The 27752-nt window shown below is 45.6% G+C and overlaps 2 protein-coding genes across 2 annotated transcripts in view; one reads left to right on the forward strand and one right to left on the reverse strand.

The window, feature by feature from the left end:
• Positions 1-27752, forward strand: part of LOC310670668 (uncharacterized protein) — an 81473-nt gene that overhangs the window by 18444 nt on the left and 35277 nt on the right. The window lies entirely within an intron of this gene.
• LOC310672893 (uncharacterized protein) lies at positions 5516-26964 on the reverse strand (the record flags this gene model as incomplete). Its single annotated transcript, XM_083430546.1, has 6 exons — positions 26946-26964; positions 24486-24584; positions 22676-22837; positions 11418-11522; positions 9615-9713; positions 5516-6987 (listed from the first exon to the last, which is right to left on the reverse strand). The coding sequence occupies exons 2-6, from the start codon at positions 24571-24573 to the stop codon at positions 5516-5518; spliced, it is 1926 nt and encodes a 641-aa protein (XP_083286672.1). The 5' UTR covers positions 24574-24584; positions 26946-26964.

Consider the following 27752-nt stretch of genomic DNA (forward strand, 5'->3'; position numbering starts at 1 on the left):
CAAGATCTAGGTTTATTGGATTTGGAGGGACATAAGAACCGTTGGGGTTAGCACGCTTATTGAATTTATGGAAAGGCAAAAATACACAGAGATTTCTCAAATCATATTGTAAGGAGATCACTTCTTAAAGTTTGGGAGAAATACAAAGATCGGTTGGAGCCTAAAATCCCGTGGTGGGCCTCTCCAAGCAGAGGCCACAGTGGTGAAGAAAAAAAAAATGTTGTGAAATTGGCCTACTTATAAAATAATTTTAAAAGAAGATAACCAACTGAAATTTAAAAGTTTCGAGGAATTAAGAGATATTATGACAGATTGGTTCCAATATTATCAATTATTCAAAAATTTAACGTAGAAAAAAATAGTTCACCAAGAACCTCAAGACTTGAATCCAACGTAATACACACAAAAAGTAAAACTCTCCCTAAAGCTTATCGGAGGAAGAAGTTACATAAGCCATGATAAAGTGGTCTCACGACTTTGGGTATGTTATGACATTGTCCCAATGGGAAAATCTGTGGAAGAATAATTGGAAATTTACCACATGCTATGCCATAAGGGAAAGCTCTTTAAAAATGCAGCACCGGTGGTATTTAACTCCATGGAAATTAACCAAAATGTACAAAGGAGCCAAAAGTTACTGTTGTGGAGATCATACAGGCTCACTGTATCATATATGGTGGCAATGTAGCAAAAGAAAGAAATTTTGGGAGGAAATCCATTCAGAATTAGAAAAAAATGTTAAGAATTTCCTTTACAGTGGTTGCTTGGGTTAAGAACTTAATTCGTTCTGGAGGTCCATTCTTAACCTGAAACCGTTCTTAACCTGAGGTACCACTTAAGCTAACGGGGCCTCCCGCTGCTACCGTGCGATTTCTGTTTTCATCCTGAAGCAAAGTTCTTAACCCAAGGTACTATTTCTCAGTTAGCGCAATCTGTAACCTGAAGCGTCTGTAACCCGAGGTACCACTGTAATAGAAAGAAGAAGAGTTTGGATTTGATATCCCGCCTTTCACTCCCTTTAAGGAGTCTCAAAGCGGCTAACATTCTCCTTTCCCTTCCTCCCCCACAACAAACACTCTGTGAGGTGAGTGGGGCTGAGAGACTTCAGAGAAGTGTGACTGGCCCAAGGTCACCCAGCAGCTGCATGTGGAGGAGCAGGGAATTGAACCCGGTTTCCCAGATTACGAGTCTACCGCTCTTAACCACTACACCACACTTGTCACACAGAGACAAGGAGTTTTTTTCTGGATGTGGAGGAGAAACTCAGAGAGAGGAACTGCTATTGGTCCCAAACACAGCATACTAGCTCTTAAGGTTAGCCCTTAGGGCATCAGGTGAGCAAAACCTCCCTTTTAATTATTTTTGAGGCTGGCACTAATTACGACTGAGGTGGTCCATCTACCTATTAACTGTCACTCAGAGTGCAAATTGGCTGCTGGCGTTTTCTGAATGTTTTCCAGGGCAAAGAATCATGTTTTTGCCAATCATCCCTCCCCCCAAAAATTTTAACCCAATTATATAAATTATTTCCAAATTGCTACAATTTTAGGTGGTTTCCCACACACCGTACTTGATGCATCCTTGTCATCTAATACTACAGTGGTACTCAGAAGTTGAACACAATCTGTTCCGGAAAGACGTCCAACTTCCAAAACGTTTGGCTTCCGAGGCGTGGCTTCTGATTGGCTCTTGCCATCGGAGAAGCCAATCGGAAGCTGCTTGTCTCCCCACTGGACATTTGGCTTCCGAAAATTGTTTGAAAACCAAAACACTTACTTCCAGGCTTTCGTCGTTTGGGAGCTGAAATATTTGACTACGGAGGCGTTTGACTTCCCAGCTACCACTGTCCTGTGATCCATATTCTTATTTACTTCTGATTACATTCCATTTTACAAAATTATAACTTCGTCAACAGCTGCACTCAATGATTTCTATTTATTTTATTTTATTATTTAACCTTTCATAAAACATCAAGTGAGGAACAATAATTCTTTTCTTTTCAATCTGTGCATGTCTAATTGAATAAATCCAGTTGTTAACCTCATTAGCTTTATTTCTCTGCCGCTGATGACTGAATGAATCTTTATTTGCATCAGCCACCAGCCATAAGCAATAAAACAAACAGTATGATATACAAAGAATAAAGATAAAAAGTCAATTATATAAATACACTTTGAGGCTTTGAATCAATAGTCAAATAGCAGATCTTATTCTGATTGCCCCAGCTAAAAACCTTGCAACCTTTGCTGTCACCTGCTCATCTTGGTCTGCTGAGAGAAAGGACACTGTGACAGTGGCTGGGAGACCCGGAATGGACAATAAAATAGGGGTGATAACCTCACTCTTCAAATCTTTATAAAGAGCGCAAACCGGAAGGACATGTGCCACTGATTCGGTACTGCCATCTCCAAAGGGACATAACTGTTTTTCGTGTGGAATTTGTTGGAATTGTCTCTCAAGTACAACCGAAGGCAGTATATTCGATCTTGCGAGAGTAAACGTGCGTCTATATTTCCCAATGTTGGCGTTCCAGCGTGGTTCAGGGCGGACCTGAAGTCACAAGATTAAGTCCTCCTCAACTCAGCTCCCCCTCCATCCCACTTCCAGATAAACCACAGTCCTCTCCTTTCAGTTGGTTGGACGAATCAACTTTCAAACATTCACCATTTTCTTGCTTCATCTTAGAACAGAAGAGTTTTTCTCTCCAAGCATTCGAGGACCACTGCTTTTCACGTGCCCTTGTAAAATTCCTCTCGCCTCCATGGTAGCATTTTCCGGTTTAGCCAATGTCCTTCCTCTTAAAAATTGGTTGTCAACACCTCCACACCCTTTTTTTGGTGGGGTGGGGAATAATCTAGTTTCCCAACAACATTGGTCAAAACAACAAGGTTCTCCCCACCTTGACTCCTTTCAAACCACACACAGCTTTAAATCTTCTTTTAAATGTCAAAGTACACAGTACATCGAACCATCCACACTTGTAACTCTATAAACCTTGTGTTTGGAGAAGCTTGCCAAATCATAAACTTAGGGACTTACATAATATAAAATATAGCAAAGCACCCGCCTCTTCTCCATCCACCTCCAACACAAAGTCAAATATTATCCTGATCTCAAACCACTGTAACATGCAGCTGGATACTGCGAAGTTCTAGTGTCCACATCTCCTCCAGTGTACGCCATTGCTTAATACCAATTAAAATCCTATTATAAGGAGAACGGCTGCTTTTGATGGCAGTCCGAGGGGGTTGCAGCATGGCAAATGTTGTGACCCAACACCTCCATATGCCCCCATGCTGATCTGCACGGGAGCCAGCTGCTGAGGCGACTGCGGGTCAGCCTGCTCCCTCGTATGCCAGATTTCCGGGAATGCTTAAACCCTTCATTTGTGCCTCCCTCCAAGGTTGAGAGAGCTGCTGCCATAGTGCAAGACCAGAACCGGAAACTCCAGGTCTAAGAATAATACAAATGTAGGGTTGGAAGGGACCACAAGAATCATCTAGTCCAGGGGTAAAAGTAAAGGGACCCCTGACCATTAGGTCCTGACACGGACGACTCTGGGGTTGCGGCGCTCATCTCGCTTTACTGCCCAAGGGAGCCAGCGTACAGCTTCCAGGTCATGTGGCCAGCATGATTAAGCCGCTTCTGGCAAATAAAAGCAGCGCATGGAAACACCATTTACCTTCCCACCAGAGCGGTACCTATTTATCTACTTGCACTTTGATGTGCTTTTGAACTGCTAGGTTGGCAGGAGCTGGGACCAAGCAAAGGTCACACCGTCGCAGGGATTCGAACCACCGACCTCCTGATCGGAAAGCCCTAGGTTCTGTGGATTAGACCACAGCGCCACCCGCGTCCCAGTCCAGCGGTAGTCAACCTTTTTATACTTACCGCCCACTAATGCATCTTTCTTGATGGTAAAATTTCCTTACCGCCCACCAGGACTTGATGGAAGGAGGATTCAGAACCCCCTACTGCTCAGTTAGAATCCTGAAATGCCCACTAGTGGGCGGTAGGGACCAGGTTGACAATCCCTGATCTAGACCAACCCCCTGCAATGCAGGAGAAACAACCCGACCTCTGCTGAAAAACCTAAAAAAATGAAGGAGTTCACCACCTTCCAAGTTAGCTCATCTCACTTGCAGTCAGAAATTTCTTCCTAAAGCTTAGGATTAGATGTATTTTTACTCCTTGCATAAAATACAGATGCAGGAAGAGTCGGAAAGCCAGGAAGTAATTGTAATCTCTGTATTTACATGGATTTAAGTGAAAGAAGCTCTCCACACCACTGATTTCACCAGGCAGCTAGCCCAGTGAGCAGTTGACAGCCCCCCGTGACAGCAGGTGTATGATTTCTCCCATGTGAATTCTTGTATGAATTCCATGAAGTTTCACAACAGCGGAGCTCCAATTAATTATTATTATTATTATTATTATTATTATTATTATTATTATTATTATTATTATTTTAAAAAAATATTATATTTTCCATGCTTATTACATAACTGGAGAAAAATATTACAAAAAGGCAATACCGATAAAAAGTACAAATTAAGAAGGGGGGAAAAGAAAACTTACACTATCTATTATTATTATTAAGATAAAGAATATGACATAAATTTCATGTTACAGTAAAAAAAGATTGCAATTTCATGTTACAGTAAAAAAAATCTCATTATCATTAAACCCAACCTCCCATTTATTCCTTTGTTCTTTCTACATAACTTTACTGCCATACCAAAATAACTATTTTTTATATTATTTTTACACAGTTTAGTAATATTTATATAAGCAATTAATAAAGACTGCTGAGATCACTCAAAAGTAGCTATAGCTTTTAACATGTTATAGTTTTGTTTAAGATATATTCTAAAGGCCTACCATTTTGATACAAATTCAGCTCTCGGTTTATTTTTTCCTGATAAGCTATCTAATTCAGCATATGCAGTCAATTTTTGAATCCACTCCTGTCTGTAAGGAATTATGTTGCTTTTCCAGCTTGATGGCTATAAGGCCTCTCGCTGCCACTGTTGCATAGAAAAAAATACCTTTAATTTTTTTTGGAATATCTGAGTCAGTGATCCCCAACAGATGTGCCTCTGACTTTTTTATTACAGTGGTACCTCGGGTTACAGACGCTTCAGGTTACAGACGCTTCAAGTTACCGACTCCGCTAACCCAGAAATAGTACCTTGGGTTAAGAACTTTGCCTCAGGATGAGAACAGAAATTGCATGGCGGCAGCGGGAGGCCCCATTAGCTAAAGTGGTACCTCGAGTTAAGAACAATTTCAGGTTAAGAACAGACCTCCAGAACGAATTAAGTTCTTAACCCGAGGGACCACTGTAAAGGAAAGTCTTAACATTTTTTTCTAATTCTGAATGGATTTCCTCCCAAAATTTTATTTTACTACATTGCCACCATATATGATACAGTGAGCCTGTTTGATCTCCACATCTCCAACAGTTACTTTTGGATCCTTTGTACATTTTGGCTAATTTCCATGGAGTTGGAAATTATGGTTTCTCCCCTGTGTGAGTTCTTTTATGAGAAGTAAGCTTACCACGGTGAGCAAATCTCTTTCCACACTCCAAACATTTATATGGTTTCTCCCCTGTGTGAATTCTTTGGTGCGATGTAAGGCTTGAGCTGTGACTGAAGCTCTTTCCACACTCAAAACAGGTATATGGTTTCTCCCCTGTGTGAATTCTTTGGTGCGATGTAAGGCTTGTGCTGTGACTGAAGTTTTTTCCACACTCAAAACAGGTATATGATTTCTCCCCTGTGTGAATTCTTTGATGATTTTTAAGGCTTGAGCTTTGAGTGAAGCTCTTTCCACACTCAAAACATGCATATGGTTTTTCACCTCTGTGAATTTTTTGATGTATATGAAGGCTTGTACCCTGGCTGAAGCTCTTTCCACACTCAAAGCACTTATATGGCTTCTCTCCTGTATGGATTCTGCGATGGCAAACAAGGTATGTGCAGTTACTAAAGCTCTTTCCACATGTCTCACATTTATATGGTTTTTCCCCTGTATGGGTTCGCTCATGCACAGTAAGGTGTGAACTCTGACTGAAGCTCTTCCCACACTCAAAGCATTTATACGGCTTCTCACCAGTGTGAGTTCTCTTATGAGAACTAAGGTGTGAACTCTGGCTGAAGGTCTTTCCACATTCCAAGCATTTATATGGTTTCTCTCCTGTGTGGGTTCTCTTATGTGAAGTAAGGCTAGATTCATGGGCAAAGCTCCTTCCGCACTCTGAACATTTATAAGATTTCTCTCCTGTGTGAATTCTTTGGTGCGATGTAAGACTTGAGCCATGAGTGAAGCTCATTCCGCACTCCAAACATTTATACGGCTTCTCCCCTGTGTGGGTTTTTTGATGCGATGCAAGGCTTGAGCTGTGACGGAAGGTCTTTCCACAGTCCAAACAGGTATACGGTTTCTCACCTGTGTGAAGTTTTTGATGCTCTGTAAGGTTTCTCCTGCAACTGAAGCTCTTTCCACACTCAGAGCACCTATGTGGTTTCTCACTGCTGTGGACTTTCTGATGTCTTTTAAGGCATGAATGGCGATTGAAACCCTTTCCACATTCTAGGCATTTGTATGATTCCTGTCCTGCGTGAATTCTGTCATGTGATTTTAGGCCAGAGCTGTCACTGAAGTTCTTTCCACACACCAAGCATTTACACGGTTTCTCCTCTGTGTGGATTCTGCTGTGTGAATTGAACCTAGATTTACTTTTGAATGTTTTGCCACATAAAGGTCTCTCATTTGTTCTCTTCCCCTTCTGATGTTTTTTCTGGACTGGGATTCGATGGCCGTTATCAGTCTGCATAAGAAGACCATCATTCCTCCCAATCTCTTCTTTGTTTTTCTCTTGTGGTCTTGTTTCTTGTTGATCTTGAAAGGTCTTTCCTTTGACTTCATTCTTGGTTCTTTCTGATGAGTCCCAAGAACGATGACTGTCGTCTTGATTACCTGCTAAAGTTAAGGGAAGATCATAATCAAAAATGTAATCCAAATCACAATCCTAGTGAGACTTTTTGTAACATCTGATGGTGATTTTATTATTTACACCCCACCCATTCTGGCTGGGTTTCCCCAGCCATGCTGGGCAGCTTAAGAGCATATATAAAACATGGTAAAACATCAAACATTAAAAACTGCCCAATACAGGGCTGCCTTCAGATGTCTTCTAAAAGTTATGTAGTCAGCCAAAGGGAGGGCATTCCACAGGGAGGACACCACCACTGAGAAGAAAAAGCTGATGGAAACATTCCTTCAGGTCTACAGGGCTGCCACCATTTAGGGCTTTAAAGGTCAGCACCAACACTTTGAATTGTGCTCAGAAATATACTGGGAGCCACACAGCCAGCACTTCCGGTTTGCATGAGATGGGAGTAATCATCCTCCCAACCCCCTCAGGGTCGTGGGGGGGGGGCAGCTTCACCCATAGATCGTCCAACACCAGCCCCCAATCCAGAAAGGAATGAGGGGGCTGTCGGAATCTGCGTTCGACCGAGCTGATAAAGCTAATCTTCCGGCCGGGTCCTTCGGAATTGCCCTCCGATGATAATTAACGACCTGAGCCTTTGATGAGGCTCAGGCACATTCCCATTGAGCAGAGAATCAAAACAGCACGCGGACGTGATGAGATTTATGGCTGCATGCTATGTTTTATTTCTTACTACCCAGAGAGCAAAATACATCCTCTCTCTATGAAAGCAGAGAGCAACTGAACAACAAAGGAACAAAGGAACAGGAAACCACTAACGTCACATCCGTCTCCCGTGAGACTTCCAACAGCCTGGAAGGTCTCTGGAATGTAAACAGAGTCCTGTGACTCCAAGCAGCTGCACAATGGCAAAACAGAAACTAACAGGGGCTGGGGGCACTGGGTGGATGGCAACTCTTTGGCAACTCTCCACAGTCGCTGCCATGAGGAAACAAATTACTGTTTTTGAAGATGAGAAATTGGATTTAATTAATGGGCATACTCAGAGTGAGGAGGGATAAGTTACTCTGCTAATTGATTCAGTCACTGAGGAGCTAAAAAGATTTGAGTTGAAGAGGGATTATCATCATGACGGAGCTGGTACGTCGGACCAAAAACAGGGAGTGAGCCTTCTTTGTTTCTCTTGATATATTCTGTATTTGCTATTTTACCTGGCAAAATTCCCCCCCCCCGGAAGGACTGACTCTGCCGATGGACTATGTAAGCAACTGAGATTGGAGTGCACTATAATATTTGAGAATTATTTCGACTTAAATGTGCGGAGAAGACTTATGAAAAAGATGATATTATTTTTAATGGACTTTCACAAATGGATTGGGGAGTCAAGGCTTTCTGGCCAAAGTGTGGGCTAATCTATTTGGATGTATGCCCGGAATAGTTGGCAGAGAGACAGAATTCCTCCATTTTAAGACATGTCATCATGGAGATTTTGAATGAAGAAATGAAAGTAAAGACATGGAGAAGAAATCATCCACACAGGAATATATTTCTAGATACAGTTAGGTAGCCGTGTTGGTCTGCCGTAGTCAAAACAAAACAAAACAAATTCTTCTAGTAGCACCTTAGAGACCAACTAGGTTTGTTATCGGTATGAGCTTTTGTGTATCTGAAGAAGTGTGCATGCACACAAAATCTCGTAACAATAACAAACTTAGTTGGTCTCTAAGGTGCTACTAGAAGAATTTGTTTTGTTTTGTTTTGACAGGAACATATTGTTTGACTTAAATCACTTGCCGGATGAACTCAGAGGCTGTGCCTCCATGGACAGCTGTGAGTCCAAAATGTCTCCCAGGCTCTGCACCTGCTCCTTCAAGGGCACGGATACCCCATTCAGGACCAGGGAGTCACCACAACCACCTGCTCCCCAGCTCCCAATAGCAGTACTTCTGTCTTATCAGGATTCAACCTCATTGCGTTAGCCGCCATCAGCTGACCTGCACTGAAAGGAAGTCTCAGGTGCCAAGGAACAAGCAGCGGTGCACTTTCGGGATCCTGATACATATCCCTTGCAGTCACATCCTGGCCCCTGCATGTCCCACCCCTGAGGCCACATATGTAGGGCGGCAGGACACAGTTTGAGGGAAATGGCTTCGTGGGCTAGAGAGGGACGGCTGCCATGACCAACAAGTGTCTCGCTGCTGACCTGGCAGCTTGGCTGCTGCAAACCGGAAAAAAATCTCTCTCCATACTGAGATGAAGCCCATTCAGTACCACATCTGGAAATTGCTGCAGCTGTACCAGTGAGTGTCGGAAGATTCAGGACCCAACACAACATTATACTCTGAAAAAGAATTTCCTTCACACCACCATTCATGGGCATAGCCAAGGAGGGGTGGGGGGTAACCCCCAGATCAAGTAAAGCATTAGAAATACTTAACTGGCCAATCATGCCAGTGCTGCCCCCCATTAAAAAGGCCTGCCCCCCCCACCAAAAATCTTGCGCCCATGCCACCATTGAAAAACATTCCTTTTCTACCTTTTATCTCTCACAGCCCAGAACTCTGGCCCTGCAGCCTTCCTCGTTTTCTCACCAGGGGGGTTTCCTCACCCACAACATCTCCCCAGGTCCCCATCTCCATTCCCTGCCACTCACCAGATCTCTCTGAGGGTCCTGGGAGAGAACAGTCAGAGGTGGTGGGAGACAGCCTGACCAGGTCAACCGTCCATCTTCCCCCTTCCATCCTCGCTAGGTCTGCAGGAGAATAATAATAATAATAATAATAATAATAATAATAATAATATTTTATCCTGCCCTCTCCGGCTGAGGCAGGGCCCAGAGTGGCTAACATCATAAAAACAACACAATATGCATAAAAACAGACATCAATTAATTGAAATACATCTTAATATTAATTCAGACAAGTTAAAATCTAAGCAGTTGGCACTTATCAGGTTGGAACTGAGAGTGGTTAATACTTGCCAGGACCAACTGTTCCCACTGATCATACAAGGTCATGTGAGCAGGTTGGGGGCCTCCTTCGCGCTTGTTTTATACAAAGGAAAGTAAGTCAAACTGCATCCTGCCCAAAGGCCTGGCGGAACAGCTCCGTCTTGCAGGCCCTGCGGAAAGATGTCAAATCCCGCAGGGCCCTGGTCTCTTGTGGGAGAGTGGTCCACCAGGCCGGGGCCACGGCTGAAAAGGCCCTGGCTCTAGTCAAGGCCAGTCTAATCTCCCTGGGGCCCGGGATCTTCAAGGTGGTGTTGTTAGCAGAAAGAGGGTGAAAGAGGATCAGCCTCTTTCATCCTTCCTGAGGAGCTCAGAAGCCTAAACAAGCTGCAGGTTCCTTGGGAGGGAGGGAGGGAGGGAGAAGAAAAGGAGCCTCAGAGAAGCTGCAGGGATTCCTCTGCCCTAGATATTCTCCAGCCCCCGCAGAAGCCCAAATGGGGCATATATTAAAAATTTATATCCCCCAATCTGGTGGGCTTCTCACAGCCACCCAGTGTGGCTAAGAGCATATATAAAAACAGAACAAAACATCAAACATAAAAAACAGAAATATCCTATACAGGCAACAAACAAACCAATAATAAGAATAGAAGCAACAACAATAACATGTTTACAGTTATACCCAAATTTAAATAACCACCGACCCCCAACTAAACAATTAACCAACACCAACCCAACGAAAACAAAATAGAGGAACCAAAATCAGAACCTTTTAAAGCATTTTAGCCTGTTGCCCCAACCCAAGAGATGTTCCAGCAATGTCCCAGTGGCCTCCCAGGAGCCTCTTTGGCTGTTCAAGGTGAGCCTGGGCTCCGCCCCCTAGGCCAGGTGGAATGGGCCTTGCACCCAGACCTCACGGCATGGGGGGGGGGGGTCACAGTAGTGACCTGAAAGTAGATCCCATTGAACGCAGTGGGTCTTATATCTATATGGGGCTCCTCTGCGTATTCCTCCTCTTCTGGCAACATATTGATGCATGCTCCAGGGGAGAGACTTTGGAGAAGACCTCTTCCCTGCCTTCCTCCAAGTCAAGACCTTCTTGCATTGTATGTTCTCCTGTCTTTTCTGCTTGCTTGAGGGAGGGTTTTCCTCCAGCCCCCACCCATCCATTTCTCCTTCTCCACCCCAACCCCCTGAAACTCAGCCAACCTCTCCCAGCCTCAGAGGTGGGGAGCCCCAGCTCAGGTCCTTCCTAGGACCACAAATCCAGCTTCTTTGGAACTATTTTGCAGGACTCAGAAGTTTAAACAAGCTGCAGGTTTTTGGGGGTGAGGGAGAAGCAAAGGCAGCCTCAGAGCCCCTCCAGGGATTTTCCTACCGGAGGGGAAGCCTCCCAATATATCAGGGGCCCACCCACAGTTTCCACAGTAAAATCTCCCCCCTTTATCTTATTCCTTGCTTCCACTCTCCATCCCCCCAAGTCCCTATCTCCACTTCCTAGGAACTCACGAGATGTCTCTGAGGGTCCTGGGAGGCAACGCTCAGCGGTTGTTTGGAGGGAGGCAGGAGACAGCCTGACCAGGTCAACCGTCCATCTTCCTCCTTCCATCCTCGCTTGAAGAGCTCAGAAGCTGCAGGTTCCTGGGAGGGAGGAAGAAGCAAAGGCAGCCTCAGAGGCCCTGCAGTCAGTTTCCTGCCCAAGACATTTTCCTGGTGAATGTGAAGCCATGCCTGAAAAGTGGAGTCATGCCTGAAAGAGGATCTTCTTCCCACCACCATTAAAAACATCCCTTTCCTTTCCTGGCTTCCTTTTCCCTCTGCCAACTTTGCTGCAGCAGTTGCTGGTGGTGAGAAACTGATGACATTTTAGGGCCAGTGGTTCTCCTCTTCCCTTCCTTAAAGTCTTCCCTCCTCCATCTCTCCCAACACCTTGGTTCCTTCCAAGGGCTGGTGTGCTATACAGAGAGACTGCGCCCTCCTTGGGGGCTTTCCTCCTGAACCCCCCTTTCCTTTTAGGGAGGGGGGTTTCCTAGCCCACCCTAAAACTGCCTCTTCCCCGCCTGCTCTCCTCCTGGGGCGCCCCTGCACCCCTAAAAGCCTTTTGCACTCATCGCAGCTCTTGGGGGGCTGAATTGGGGGTGCAACCCCACGCATGCGCCCTCCCACCGCTGCCCCTTTGCAAAACTGCTTTCCCCTGGAGGGCTTCTCTCCTGCGAAGGAGCTGCTCTGACACGGGGCCCCCCCAAAAAAAACCCCCCCATCTCCCTCTTTCTTCCTACCTTGCAAAAGGCACAGTCTTCCGCGCTGCAGAATCTCCTCCCTCGCAGCTGTTCAAATGTGACAAAAGGAGGAGGAAGTGACGCTTTCCCTCTCCTCCCCCAGGAAGTCCTCTGTCACAATATACTCGCTGCTTTTAACCCTTAAAGAACCAGCGTCTCTCCCACCCCCACCCAAACTGCGTGGTGCTGGAGACATTGCGGATTCCGCCTTTGTGGGGACCCCTCAAAGCGCCCCCCTCCCTTGGAGGGCCCGCTCTCCTTTTCTTCCTGCATTTTCAGGGCGGTGGGATTTGCATTCTGCAGGGGGTCTGCTCCAAGGTTCACATGAGGCAGTTGTGGCATAGTGGTTAGAGTGCCCCTCCTGATATGAAGGTGGGACATTTCATAGCCCTATTATGTTACAGCAGAATGCAAAAGAATTCTTCCTCATCCCTGAGAAAGAAAAATAAGCATCCCAGATCTCCTAAGGCTGTTTTCTGCATTTTCAAAACCATAATGCTCGAAAAAACCATGTCGAAGCCATACCCACCTCACAAGGATACTGAGAAGATATAAAAGGTGGGAAGGGCACAGAAAAACCCTATAAGGATGTGCAGTTTCGCAGATTTTGGTCACAGCCTAACCCAGCTCACAGGGTGGTTGTTGTTGCAAAGGTAAGAGGCGAGAAGAGAAGCCAGCAAGAAGCGGCTGGTGCAAATGTTTCATTTCAGCTTCACAGACCCTGCAGAGACCCAAAACCGGTGCGAAGCTCACCCTGCTCCATCACAATCGCTTAACTGCAAAATTGCACAGTCCTGATATTTTACAGGGGGAAGAAACCACCGAAAAAGTAAAAATATATACAATTGGCTTGCAGGCAAAGAAGGCAGAGAGTTTTAAAGCTATTTTTCACGGGGCAGAGAGCTTTCCCAGGGATTTGTCCCGACCATATGTGATTTTGACTTTACACACTATCACCGAAATGTAACCCCTGCAAACGTTGTGTGTCAAACTCTGCACCCCATACAATGGTTTATTGTCACCCTTAACCAGCAAAACAAGCTCCCAGAAATCTTAGGTGGGTTCATGGGGCTTTGGAGATGTGGAGTGAATGTGGCCTAACAGATTTGTGCTTTGTGTGTTGGTGTGTCTCCCATCACATGGCCTCCAAACACACGTTGGAAAGAGGCACACATTGATTAAAATGGTGCAGCATAAAATCACAGGTGCAGTCAGCTCTCTATCCTAGTACAGTATATTCACAACCCTGTTCTAAAGCATTTCTATATGAAAGGGGGGGGGGAATAAAAGGGGGGAAACAAGCCCTTGAAGAGCGGAGTAGCCACATTCAGTTCAAAGGTCACCAGGAAATGGTCCGTCTACGAGGAAAGACCCACAATGGACCCCCGGTCCCAAGCAACACAATATTACCAATCTGCTTTGTGTCTGAAACCAGGCTGAGCCTGTGATGTGCTGAGATCGCCCCACGGTTGCCATGCATGACCAACTCAACACCTGACATGACTTCTCCTGGCTCCTTCTGGTTGTCCTTTGCTTGTTGTAGCAAGAGCTGGCTGAAGACGCTTCCCCAATCGCCTTGGAGGGCTAAACTAAGTTGTTTTTTTTAATGAGCCAAGATGCAATACAAGCAACGGTGTGAGTTTTGCTTCTGGCTGGGAGGGAGATGCTGTAAAGATGGGTGCCATGATGAACTTTTTACTGTGGTTTATTTCTATAGGTCACGGCAGTGGGACAGTTGACATAATTTTATTTATTTATTGAATTTATATACCACCCTATACCCGGGGTTCTGAGGGCGGTTCTGGGGGCCTCAGGGCAGTGAATTGATATAGAATTTGGTATAAAAAGAGATCCCCAAGGTGACCTATTTTGACCCCGATGTCAGTTCTTAGCTTAAATAATTATTGTTGTTGTTGTTGTTAAACATGTCCTGGAAATTACGAAGAAGAGAAGAGTTTGGACTTTATATGTGAAGGAGAATCTCTGAGAGAGGAACTGATATTGGTTCCAAACACAGCATACTAGCTCTTAAGGTTAGCCCTTAAGGCACCAGGTGAGCAAAACCTGCCTTCTTTTAATTATTTTAGAGGCTGGAACTAATTACTGAGGTGGTCCATCTACCTATTAACTGTCACTCAGAGTGCAAATTGGCTGCTGGCGTTTTCTGAACGTTTTCCAGGGCAAAGAATCATGTTTTTGCCAATCATCCCTCCCCCAAAAATTTCAACCCAATTATATAAATTATTTCCAAATTGCTACAATTTTAGGTGGCTTCCCACACGCCGTACTTGATGCATCCTTGTCATCTAATACTACAGTGGTACTCAGAAGTTGAACACAATCTGTTCCGGAAAGACGTCCAACTTCCAAAACATTTGACTTCCGAGGCCTGGCTTCTGATTGGCTCTTGCCATCGGAGAAGCCAATCGGAAGCTGCTTGTCTCCCCGCTGGACATTTGGCTTCCGAACATTGTTTGAAAACCAAAACACTTACTTCCAGGCTTTCGTCGTTTGGGAGCTGAAATATTTGACTACGGAGGCGTTTGACTTCCCAGCTACCACTGTACTGTGATCCATATTCTTATTTACTTCTGATTACATTCCATTTTACAAAATTATAACTTAGTCAACAGCTGCACTCAATGGTTTCTATTTATTTTATTTTATTACTTAACCTTTCATAAAACATCAAGTGAGGAACAATAATTCTTTTCTTTTCAATCTGTGCATGTCTAATTGAATAAATCCAGTTGTTAACCTCATTAGCTTTATTTCTCTGCCGCTGATGACTGAATGAATCTTTATTTGCATCAGCCACCAGCCATAAGCAATAAAACAAACAGTATGATATACAAAGAATAAAGATAAGAAGTCAATTATATAAATACACTTTGAGGCTTTGAATCAATAGTCAGATAGTGTATCTTATTTGAATTGCCCCAGCTGAAAACCTTGCAACCTTTGATGTCACCTGCTCATCTTGGTCTGCTGAGAGAAAGGACACTGTGACAGGGGCTGGGAGACCCGGAATGGACAATAAAATAGGGGTGATAACCTCACTCTTCAAATCTTTATAAAGAGTTCAAACAGGAAGGACATGTGCCACTGATTCGGTACTGCCATCTCCACAGGGACAGAACTGTTTTTCGTGTGGAATTTGTTGGAATTGTCCCTCAAGCACAACCGAAGGCAGTATATTCGATCTTGCAAGAGTAAATGTGCATCTATATTTCCCAATGTTGTCGTTCCAGCGTGGTTCAGGGCGGACCTGAAGTCACAAGATTAAGTCCTCCTCAACTCAGCTCCCCCTCCATCCCACTTCCAAGTAAACAACAGGCCTCTCCTTTCAGTTGGTTGGACGAATCAACTTTCAAACATTCACCATTTTCTTGCTTCATCTTAGAACAGAAGAGTTTTTCTCTCCAAGCATTTGAGGACCACTGCTTTTCACGTGCCCTTGTGAAATTCCTCTCGCCTCCATGGTAGCATTTTGCTGTTTAGCCAATGTCCTTCCTCTTAAAAATTGGTTGTCAACACCTCCACACCCTGTTTTTGGTGGGGTGGGGAATAATCTAGTTTCCCAACGACATCGGTCAAAACAACAAGGTTCTCCCCACCTTGACTCCTTTCAAACCACACACAGCTTTAAATCTTCTTTTAAATGTCAAAGTACACAGTACATCGAACCATCCACACTTGTAACTCTATAAACCTTGTGTTTGGAGAAGCTTGCCAAATCATAAACTTAGGGACTTAATACCAATTAAAATCCTATTATAAGGAGAACGTCTGCTTTTGATGGCAGTCCCAGGGGGTTGCATCATGGCAAATGTGGTGACCCAACACCTCCATATGCCCCCATGCTGATCTGCCCGGGAGACAGCTGTTGAGGCGACTGCGGGTCAGCCTGCTCCCTCGTACGCCAGATTTCCAGGAATGCTTAAACCCTTTTGTTCCCTACCCCTTCATTTGTGCCTCCCTCCAATGTTGAGAGAGCTGCTGCCATAGTGCAAGACCAGAACCGGAAACTCGAGGTCAAAGAATAATACAAATGTAGAGTTGGAAGGGACCACAAGAATCATCTAGTCCAGGGGTAAAGGTAAAGGGACCCCTGACCATTAGGTCCTGTCACGGACGACTCTGGGGTTGCGGCGCTCATCTCGCTTTACTGCCCAAGGGAGCCAGCGTACAGCTTCCAGGTCATGTGGCCAGCATGATTAAGCATGATTAAGCCGCTTCTGGCAAACCAGAGCAGCGCATGGAAACGCCGTTTACCTTCCCACCAGAGCGGTACCTATTTATCTACTTGCACTTTGATGTGCTTTTGAACTGCTAGGTTGGCAGGAGTTGGGACCGAGCAACGGGAGGTCACACCGTCGCAGGGAGTCGAACCACCGACCTCCTGATCGGAAAGCCCTAGGTTCTGTGGATTAGACCACAGCGCCACCGCGTTCCAGTCCAGGGGTAGTCAACCTTTTTATACTTACCGCCCACTAATGCATCTTTCTTGATGGTAAAATTTCCTTACCGCCCACCAGGACTTGATGGAAGGAGGATTCAGAACCCCCTACTGCCCAGTTAGAATCCTGAAATGCCCACTAGTGGGCGGTAGGGACCAGGTTGACAATCCCCGATCTAGACCAACCCCCTGCAATGCAGGAGAAACAACCCGACCTCTGCTGAAAAACCTAAAAAAATGAAGGAGAGTTCACCACCTTCCAAGGTAGCTCATTTCACTTGCAGTCAGAAATTTCTTCCTAATGCTTAGGATTAGATGTATTTTTACTCCTTGCATAAAATACAGATGCAGGAAGAGTCGGAAAGCCAGGAAGTAATTGTAATCTCTGTATTTACACGGATTTAAGTGAAAGAAGCTCTCCACACCACTGATTTCACCAGGCAGCTAGCCCAGTGAGCAGTTGACAGCAGGTGTATGATTTCTCCCATGTGAATTCTTGTATGAATTCCATGAAGTTTCACAACAGCGGAGCTCCAATTATTATTATTAAAAAAAATTATTATATTTTCCATGCTTATTGCGTAACTGGATAAAAATATTACAAAAAGGCAATACCGATAAAGAGTACAAATTAAGAAGGGGAAAAAAGAAAACTTACACTATCTATTCTTATTATTAAGATAAAGAATATGGCATAAATTTGAGATTGCAATTTCATGTTACAGTAAAAAAAATCTCATTATCATTAAACCCAACCTCCCATTTATTCCTTTGTTCTTTCTTCATAACTTTACTGCCATACCAAAATAAGTATTTTTTATATTATTTTTACACAGTTTAGTAATATTTATATTGTTGTTGTTTAGTCGTGTCCGACTCTTCGTGACCCCATGGACCAGAGCACGCCAGGCACTTCTGTCCTCCACTGCCTCCCGCAGTTTGATCAAACTCATGCTGGTAGCTTCGAGAACACTGTCTAACCATCTCGTCCTCTGTCGTCCCCTTCTCCTTGTGCCCCCCATCTTTCCCAACATCAGGGTCTTTTCTAGGGAGTCTTCTCTTCTCACGAGGTGGCCAAAGTATTGGAGCCTCAGCTTCAGGATCTGTCCTTCCAGTGAGCACTCAGGGCTGATTTCCTTCAGAATGGATACGTTTGATCTTCTTGCAGTCCATGGGACTCTCAAGAGTCTCCTCCAGCACCGTAATTCAAAAGCATCAATTTTTCGGCGGTCAGCCTTCTTTATGGTCCAATTCTCACTTCCATACATCACTACTGGGAAAACCATGGCTCTTACTATACGGACCTTTGTCTGCAAGGTGATGTCTCTACTTTTTAAGATGCTGTCTAGGTTTGTCATTGCTTTTTCCCCAAGAAGCAGGCGTCTTTTAATTTCGTGACTGCTGTCACCAATATTTATATAAGCAATTAATAAAGACTGCTGAGATCACTCAAAAGTAGCTATAGCTTTTAACATGTTATAGTTTTGTTTAAGATATATTCTAAAGGCCTCCCATTTTGATACAAATTCAGCTCTCGGTTTATTTTTTCCTGATAAGCTATCTAATTCAGCATATTCAGTCAATTTTTGAATCCACTCCTGTCTGGAAGGAATTATGTCGCTTTTCCAGCTTGATGGCTGTAAGGACTCTCGCTGCCACTGTTGCATGCAAAAAAATACCTTTTAATATTTTTTTGAATATCTGAGTCAGTGATCCCCAACAGATGTGCCTCTGGCTTTTTTATTACAGTGGTACCTCGGGTTACAGACGCTTCAGGTTACAGACGCTTCAAGTTACCGACTCCGCTAACCCAGAAATAGTACCTCGGGTTAAGAACTTTGCCTCAGGATGAGAACAGAAATCGCATGGCGGCAGCGAGAGGCCCCATTAGCTAAAGTGGTACCTCGGGTTAAGAACAGTTTCAGGTTAAGAACGGACCTCCAGAACGAATTAAGTTCTTAACCCGAGGTAACACTGTAAAGGAAAGTCTTAACATTTTTTTCTAATTCTGAATGGATTTCCTCCCAACATTTTATTTTACTACATTGCCACCATATATGATACAGTGAGCCTGTTTGATCTCCACAACAGTTACTTTTGGATCCTCTGTACATTTTGGCTAATTTCCATGGAGTTGGAAATTATGGTTTCTCCCCTGTGTGAGTTCTTTTATGAGACGTAAGCTTACCACGGTGAGCAAATCTCTTTCCACACACCAAACATTTATATGGTTTCTCCCCTGTGTGAATTCTTTGGTGCGATGTAAGGCTTGTGCTGTGACTGAAGTTCTTTCCACACTCAAAACAGGTATATGGTTTCTCCCCTGTGTGAATTCTTTGGTGCGATGTAAGGCTTGTGCTGTGACTGAAGTTTTTTCCACACTCAAAACAGGTATATGATTTCTCCCCCGTGTGAATTCTTTGATGATTTTTAAGGCTTGAGCTTTGAGTGAAGCTCTTTCCACACTCAAAACATGCATACGGTTTTTCTCCTCTGTGAATTTTTTGATGTATATGAAGGCTTGTACCCTGGCTAAAGCTCTTTCCACACTCAAAGCACTTATATGGCTTTTCTCCTGTATGGATTCTGCGATGGCAAACAAGGTATGTGCAGTTACTAAAGCTCTTTCCACATGTCTCACATTTATATGGTTTTTCCCCTGTATGGATTCGCTCATGCAGAGTAAGGTGTGAACTCTGACTGAAGCTCTTCCCACACTCAGAGCATTTATACGGCTTCTCACCAGTGTGAGTTCTCTTATGAGAACTAAGGTGTGAGCTCTGGCTGAAGCTCTTTCCACATTCCAAGCATTTATATGGTTTCTCCCCTGTGTGGGTTCTCTTATGTGAAGTAAGGCTACATTCATGGGCAAAGCTCCTTCCGCACTCTGTACATTTATAAGATTTCTCTCCTGTGTGAATTCTTTGGTGCGATGTAAGACTTGAGCCATGACTGAAGCTCATTCCGCACTCCAAACATTTATACGGCTTCTCCCCTGTGTGGGTTTTTTGATGTGATGCAAGGCTTGAGCTGTGACGGAAGGTCTTTCCACAGTCCAAACAGGTATATGGTTTCTCCCCTGTGTGAAGTTTTTGATGTTCTGTAAGGTTTCTCCTGCAACTGAAGCTCTTTCCACACTCAGAGCACCTATGTGGTTTCTCCCTGCTGTGGACTTTCTGATGTATTTTAAGGTTTAAGTGGCGCGTGAAACTCTTTCCACATTCTAGGCATTTGTATGATTTTTGTCCTGCGTGAATTCTTTCATGTGATTTTAGGCCAGAGCTGTCACTGAAGTTCTTTCCACACACCAAGCATTTACACTGTTTCTCCTCTGTGTGGATTCTGCAGTGTGAATGGAATCTAGATTTACTTTGGAATGTTTTGCCACATAAAGGTCTCTCATTTGTTCTCTTCCCCTTCTGATGTTTTTTCTGGACTGGGATTCTATGGCCGTTATCAGTCTGCATAAGAAGACCATCATTCCTCCCAATCTCTTCTTTGTTTTTCTCTTGTGGTCTTGTTTCTTGTTGATCTTGAAAGGTCTTTCCTTTGACTTCATTCTTGGTTCTTTCTGATGAGTCCCAAGAACGATGACTGTCGTCTTGATTACCTGCTAAAGTTAAGGGAAGATCATAATCAAAAATGTAATCCAAATCACAATCCTAGTGAGACTTTTTGTAACATCTGATGGTGATTTTATTATTTACACCCCACCCATTCTGGCTGGGTTTCCCCAGCCAGAATGGGCAGCTTAAGAGCATATATAAAACATGGTAAAACATCAAACATTAAAAACTGCCCAATACAGGGCTGCCTTCAGATGTTCCCAACCCCCTCAGGGTCGTGGGGGGGGGGGGCAGCTTCGCCCACAGATCGCCCAACACCAGCCCCCAATCCGGAAAGGAATGAGGGGGCTGTCGGAATCTGCGTTCGACTGAGCTGATAAAGCTAATCTTCCGGCCGGGTCCTTCGGAATCGCCCTCCGATGATAATTAACGACCTGAGCCTTTGATGAGGCTCAGGCACATTCCCACTGAGCAGAGAATCAAAACAGCACGCGGACGTGATGAGATTTATGGCTGCATGCTATGTTTTATTTCTTACTACCCAGAGAGCAAAATACATCCTCTCTCTATGAAAGCAGAGAGCAACTGAACAACAAAGGAACAAAGGAACAGGAAACCACTAACGTCACATCCGTCTCCCGTGAGACTTCCAACAGCCTGGAAGGTCTCTGGAATGTAAACAGAGTCCTGTGACTCCAAGCAGCTGCACAATGGCAAAACAGAAACTAACAGGGGCTGGGGGCACTGGGTGGATGGCAACTCTTTGGCAACTCTCCACAGTCGCTGCCATGAGGAAACGAATTACTGTTTTTGAAGATGAGAAATTGGATTTAATTAATGGGCATACTCAGAGTGAGGAGGGATAAGTTACTCTGCTAATTGATTCAGTCACTGAGGAGCTAAAAAGAATTGAGTTGAAGAGGGATTATCATCATGACGGAGCTGGTACGTCAGAACAAAGACAGGGAGTGAGCCTTCTTTGTTTCTCTTGATATATTCTGTATTTGCTATTTTACCTGGCAAAATCCGCGCCCCCCCCCCGGAAGGACTGACTCTGCCGATGGACTATGTAAGCAACTAAGATTGGAGTGGACTATAATATTTGAGACTTATTTTGACTTAAATGTGCGGAGAAGATTTATGAAAAAGATGATATTATTTTTAATGGACTTTCACAAATGGATTGGGGAGTCAAGGCTTTCTGGCCAAAGTGTGGGCTTATCTATTTGGATGTATGCCCGGAATAGTTGGCAGAGAGACAGAATTCCTCCATTTTAAGACATTTCATCATGGATATTTTGAATGAAGAAATGAAAGTAAAGACATGGAGAAGAAATCATCCACACAGGAACATATTTCTAGATACAGTTAGGTAGCCGTGTTGGTCTGCCGTAGTCAAAACAAAACAAAACAAATTCTTCTAGTAGCACCTTAGAGACCAACTAGGTTTGTTATTGGTATGAGCTTTTGTGTTTCTGAAGAAGTGTGCATGCACACAAAATCTCATAACAATAACAAACTTAGTTGGTCTCTAAGGTGCTACTAGAAGAATTTGTTTTGTTTTGTTTTGACAGGAACATATTGTTTGACTTAAATCACTTGCCGGATGAACTCAGAGGCTGCGCCTCCATGGACAGCTGTGAGTCCAAAATGTCTCCCAGGCTGTGCACCTGCTCCTTCAAGGGCACGGATACCCCGTTCAGGACCAGGGAGTCACCACAACACCTGCTCCCCAGCTCCCAATAGCAGTACTTCTGTCTTATCAGGATTCAACCTCATTGCATTAGCCGCCATCAGCTGACCTGCACTGAAAGGAAGTCTCAGGTGCCAAGGAACAAGCAGCGGTGCACTTTCGGGATCCTGATACATATCCCTTGCAGTCACATCCTGGCCCCTGCAAGTCCCACCCCTGAGGCCACATATGTAGGGTGGCAGGACACGGTTTGAGGAAAATGGCTTCGTGGGCTAGAGAGGGACGGCTGACATGACCCATAAGTCTCTCACTGCTGACCTGGCAGCTTGGCTGCTGCAAACCGGAAAAAAATCTGTCTCCATACTGAGATGAAGCCCATTCAGTCCCTCATCTGGCAATTGCTGCAGCTATACCAGTGAGTGTGGGAAGGTTCTTGACCCAAACACAACATTATACTCTGAAAAAGAATTTCCTTCACACCACCATTCATGGGCATAGCCAAGGAGGGGTGGGGGGCAGCCCCCAGATCAAGTAAAGCATTAGAAATATTTACCTAACTGGCCAATCATGCCAGTGCTGCCCCCCTAACAAAAGGCCTGCCCCCCCCCCAAATCTTGAGTCCATGCCACCATTGAAAAACATTCCTTTTCTACCTTTTATCTCTCACATCCTGGAGCTCTGGCCCTGCAGCCTTCCTCGTTTTCTCGCCAGGGGGGTTTCCTCACTCCCAACATCTCCCCAGGTCCCCATCTCCATTCCCTGCCACTCACCAGATCTCTCTGAGGGTCCTGGGAGAGAACAGTCAGAGGTGGTGGGAGACAGCCTGACCAGGTCAACTGTCCATTTTCCTCCTTCCATCCTTGCTAGATTTGCAGAATCAGCCTCTTCCATCCTTCCTGAGGAGCTCAGAAGACAAAACAGGCTGCAGGGTGCTTGGGAGGGAGGAAGAAGCAAAGGGAGCCTCAATAGATCCCATTGAACTCAATGGAGCTTACTTTTGAGTAAATCTGCAGTGGACTACTGTGCATATTTTTCCTCTTCTGACACCCAGAAGCCCATCGGTCCTCTTCCCTGCCGTTCCTCCAGTCAAGACCTTCTTGCCTTCTTTCTTCCCCTTCTGTATTTTCTGCTGACTTGGGGGACCCATTTCTCCTCCTCCCTCCCCCAAACCCCTGGAACTCAGCTAACCTCTCCAGCCTTAAAGAATGCTGTAGGTGGTGTAGCAGGAAACCCCCCCCCCATCATTCAGTTTGTACAGACTTCACACACACACACACACACTCACACACTACATACGCTACACTTCTGTTATAAATTCATAGAAAATCAACCATACATCAGATTTGCACTGTTCCACTTTTATTTTACTCCATGAAGGAAGGACTACAAAATGGGGAAGGTTTGATACAGGCCACCATAATCCCTTGAGCATAGCAGCACATCCACAGGAGCCCTGCCCAGTTGCTATGTGTCAGGGAACTGCCATCGGAGGAGGAAGAGGAGCTGAGAAGGCTCCAGGATGATGGCAGAGAAGCTTCCAGCAGAGGGAGGGGTAGCCCGCAAGCTGGGGAAGGAAATCAGCGTAGCACCAGTGGAGAAGGGGAGGAGATAGAGGAAGCGGAGAGGTGGCTCCAAGACTCTGCGCAAGAGACAAGTGGAGAAGGAAGCAGTACTCCCTTGCCAGCTCCCACATTGCGTAGAAAGTTGTCACGCAGGGAGAGAGGGAGGAGACTGGGAGTAAAAGAGTTCTTATGCTGGAGAAGGTTTAAGAAACGCCCACTGACGGATTCTGCCAGCGACTGAGGCAGCCACGAGATAGAGGGCTGCTCTGTCAGGAAGGGGTTCAGCCATGCCAGACCACCACGAGTGAAGGCAATTTACGCACAAGCAATCCCTAGAACCATAACACTATGCCAACCCTGATGGTCCCAGACAGAAGGCAATCAAAAATCACAACAGACTGCATACACGAGTGGATTCAACACGGACTATAACAAAAGAACAGTGATTGGATTCCCCCACAGGGGGCAGGAAACTGCGACTACCTTTTGTCTTCAGAAAATGACTCATGAGGGGGGGGAAGAGGGGAACCAGCCAGGTGACAGGACACTCAGGTTACCACAACTCCTCCCTCAACCCCTCCTTTCTGTGATGTATGCATGATGTTTCTGGGGGTGGGCTTGACCTAGAAATTCCAAAAGTTTTTATAAGGTCTTGCACACCATTTTTCTGGGTCTTTTCCTCTCTCCTGCGAGTGAGGGGAACACCCTGCTGCAACAGTACAATAAAGGCCAAGCCTACAGGCTGCTGATTTGCTCCAATTTACTCTGGTTGGTGTCTTTGCTTTTTGTCCAAGAGAGCCCTCGGATTTTTCCGGTAACAGTGGGGAGCCCCAGCTCAGATCCTTTCTAGGATCACAGATCCCACCTCTTTGAAACCATTTTGCAGAGCTCAGAAGTTTAAACAAGTTGCAGGTTCCTGGGAGGGAGGCAGAAGCAAAGGGAGCCTGCAGTGGTTTATCTTGCCACAGAGTTTCCTTGTTTCCACTCCATCCCCTTAACTCCATTCCCTGCCACTCACCAGATCTCTCTGAGGGTCCTGGGAGAGAACAGTCAGAGGTGGTGGGAGACAGCCTGACCAGGTCAACTGTCCATCTTCCCCCTTCCATCCTTGCTAGGTCTGCAGGAGAATAATAATAATAATAATAATAATAATAATAATAATAATAATAGTTTTTGTATCCTGCCCTCTCCGGCTGAGGCAGGGCCCAGAGTGGCTAGCATCATAAAAACAACACAATATGCATAAAAACAGACATCGATCAATTGAAATACATCTTAAAATTAATTCAGACAAGTTAAAATCTCAGCAGTTGGGCAATTATCAGGTTGGAATTGAGAGTGGTTAATACTTGCCAAGACCAACTGTTTCCACTGATCATAGAAAGACCTGTGAGCAGGTTTAGGGTCTCCTTCGGGCTTGTTTTATACAAAGGAAAGTAAGTCAAACTGCATCCTGCCCAAAGGCCTGGCGGAATGTAAAAGGAGCCTCAGGGAAGCTGCAGGGATTCCTCTGCCCTAGATATTCTCCAGCCCCTGCAGAAGCCCAAATGGGGCATATATTAAACTTGTTTATCCCCCAATCTGGTGGGCTTCTCACAGCCACCCAGTGTGGCTAAGAGCATATATAAAAACAGAACAAAACATCAAACATAAAAAACAGAAATATCCTATACAGGCAACAAGCAAACCAATAATAAGAATAGCAGCAACAACAATAACATGTTTACAGTTATACCCAAATTAAAATAACCACCGACCCCCAACTAAACAATTAACCAACACCAACCCAACGAAAACAAAATAGAGGAACCAAAATCAGAACCGTTTAAAGCATTTTAGCCAGTTGCCCCAACCCAAGAGTTGTTCCACCAATGTCCCAGTGGCCTCCCAGGAGCCTCTTTGGCTGTTCAAGGTGAGCCTGGGCTCCACCCCCTTGGCCAGGTGGAATGGGCCTTGCACACAGGCCTCATGGCATGGGGGGCACAGTAGTGACCTGAAAGTGGTTCCCATTGAACGCAGTGGTTTTATATCTATATAGGGCTCCTCTGCGTACTCCTTCTCTTCAGGCAACATATTGGTGCATGCTCCAGGGGAGAGACTTTGGAGAAGACCTCTTCCCTGCCTTCCTCCAAGTCAAGACCTTCTTGCATTGTATGTTCTCCTGTCTTTTCTGCTTGCTGGAGGGAGGGTTTTCTTCCAGCCCCCACCCATCCATTTCTCCTTCTCCTTCTCCACCCCAACCCCCTGAAACTCAGCCAACCTCTCCCGGCCTCAGAAATGGGGAGCCCCAGCTCAGATCCTTCCTAGGACCACAAATCCAGCTTCTTTGGAACTATTTTGCAGGACTCAGAAGTTTAAACAAGCTGCAGGTTTTTGGGGGTGAGGGAGAAGCAAAGGCAGCCTCAGAGCCCCTCCAGGGATTTTCCTGCCGGAGGGGAAGCCTCCCAATATATCAGGGGCCCACCCACAGTTTCCACAGTAAAATCTCCCCCCTTGCTTCCACTCTCCATCCCCCCAAGTCCCTGTCTCCACTTCCTAGGAACTCACGAGGTGTCTCTGAGGGTCCTGGGAGGCAACGCTCAGCGGTTGTTTGGAGGGAGGCAGGAGACAGCCTGACCAGGTCAACCGTCCATCTTCCTCCTTCCATCCTCGCTTGAAGAGCTCAGAAGCTGCAGGTTCCTGGGAGGGAGGAAGAAGCAAAGGCAGCCTCAGAGGCCCTGCAGGGATTCTCCTGCCCAAGACATTTTCCTGGTGAATGTGAAGCCATGCATTCCCACCACCATTAAAAACATTCCTTTCCTTTCCTGGCTTCCTTTTCACTCTGCCAACTTTGTTGCAGCAGTTGCTGGTGGTGAGAAACGAATGACATTTTATGGCCAGTGGTTCTCCTCTTCCCATCCTTAAAGTGTTTCCCTCCTCCATCTCTCCCAACACCTTGGTTCCTTCCTAGGGCTGGTCTGCTCTACAGAGAGACTGCACCCTCCTTGGGGGCTTTCCTCCTGAATCCCCCCAGATAGGAAAGGCATCGAAGAATAAAAGGGCCCATGCCACGTAGTGTTGAAATGAGTTTACAGCTGACCCTGCCCTCATAGAATCATAGCAGAGTTGGAAGAGACCACAAGGGCCATCGAGTCCAACCTCCCTCCCCCTCTTTTCCCAAAACATGAATGTCTCCCTCCTCCTCTTCCCAGAGCCATCCTGCCTCTTTCCTTCGGGGGGGTTTTCCTAGCCCACCCTAAAACTGCCTCTTCCCCGCCTGCTCTCCTCCTGGGGCGCCCCTGCACCCCTAAAAGCCTTTTGCACTCATCGCAGCTCTTGGGGGGCTGAATTGGGGGTGCAACCCCACGCATGCGCCCTCCCACCGCTGCCCCTTTGCAAAACTGCTTTCCCCTGGAGGGCTTCTCTCCTGCGAAGGAGCTGCTCTGACACGGGAGCCCCCCCCCAAAAAAACCCCCCACATCTCCCTCTTTCTTCCTACCTTGCAAAAGGCACAGTCTTCCGCGCTGCAGAATCTCCTCCCTCGCAGCTGGTCAAATGTGACAAAAGAAGGAGGAAGTGACGCTTTCCCTCTCCTCCCCCAGGAAGTCCTCTGTCATAATATACTCGCTGCCTTTAACCCTTAAAGAACCAGCGTCTCTCCCACCCCCCACCCAAACTGCGTGGTGCTGGAGACATTGCGGATTCCGCCTCTGTGGGGGTCCCACAAAGCGCCCCCCTCCCTTGCAGGGCCCGCTCTCCTTTTCTTCCTGCATTTTCAGGGCGGTGGGATTTGCATTCTGCAGGGGGTCTGCTCCGAGGTTCACATGAGGCAGTTGTGGCATAGTGGTTAGAGTGCCCCTCCTGATATGAAGGTGGGACATTTCATAGCCCTATTATGTTACAGCAGAATGCAAAAGAATTCTTCCTCATCCCTGAGAAAGAAAAATAAGCATCCCAGATCTCCTAAGGCTGTTTTCTGCATTTTCCAAACCATAATGCTCGAAAAAACCATGTCGAAGCCATACCCACCTCACAAGGATACTGAGAAGATATAAAAGGTGGGAAGGGCACAGAAAAACCCTACAAGGATGTGCAGTTTCACAGATTTTGCTCACAGCCTAACCCAGCTCACAGGGGGGTGGTTGTTGCAAAGGTAAGAGGCGAGAAGAGAAGCCAGCAAGAAGCGGCTGGTGCAAATGTTTCATTTCAGCTTCACAGACCCTGCAGAGACACAAAACCGGTGCGAAGCTCATCCTGCTCCATCACTATCGCTTAACTGCAAAACTGCACAGTCCTGATATTTTAC

This window comes from Podarcis tiliguerta, assembly GCF_965153285.1.
Source record: "Podarcis tiliguerta genome assembly, chromosome: 2".
Taxonomy (NCBI): Eukaryota; Metazoa; Chordata; class Lepidosauria; order Squamata; family Lacertidae; genus Podarcis; species Podarcis tiliguerta.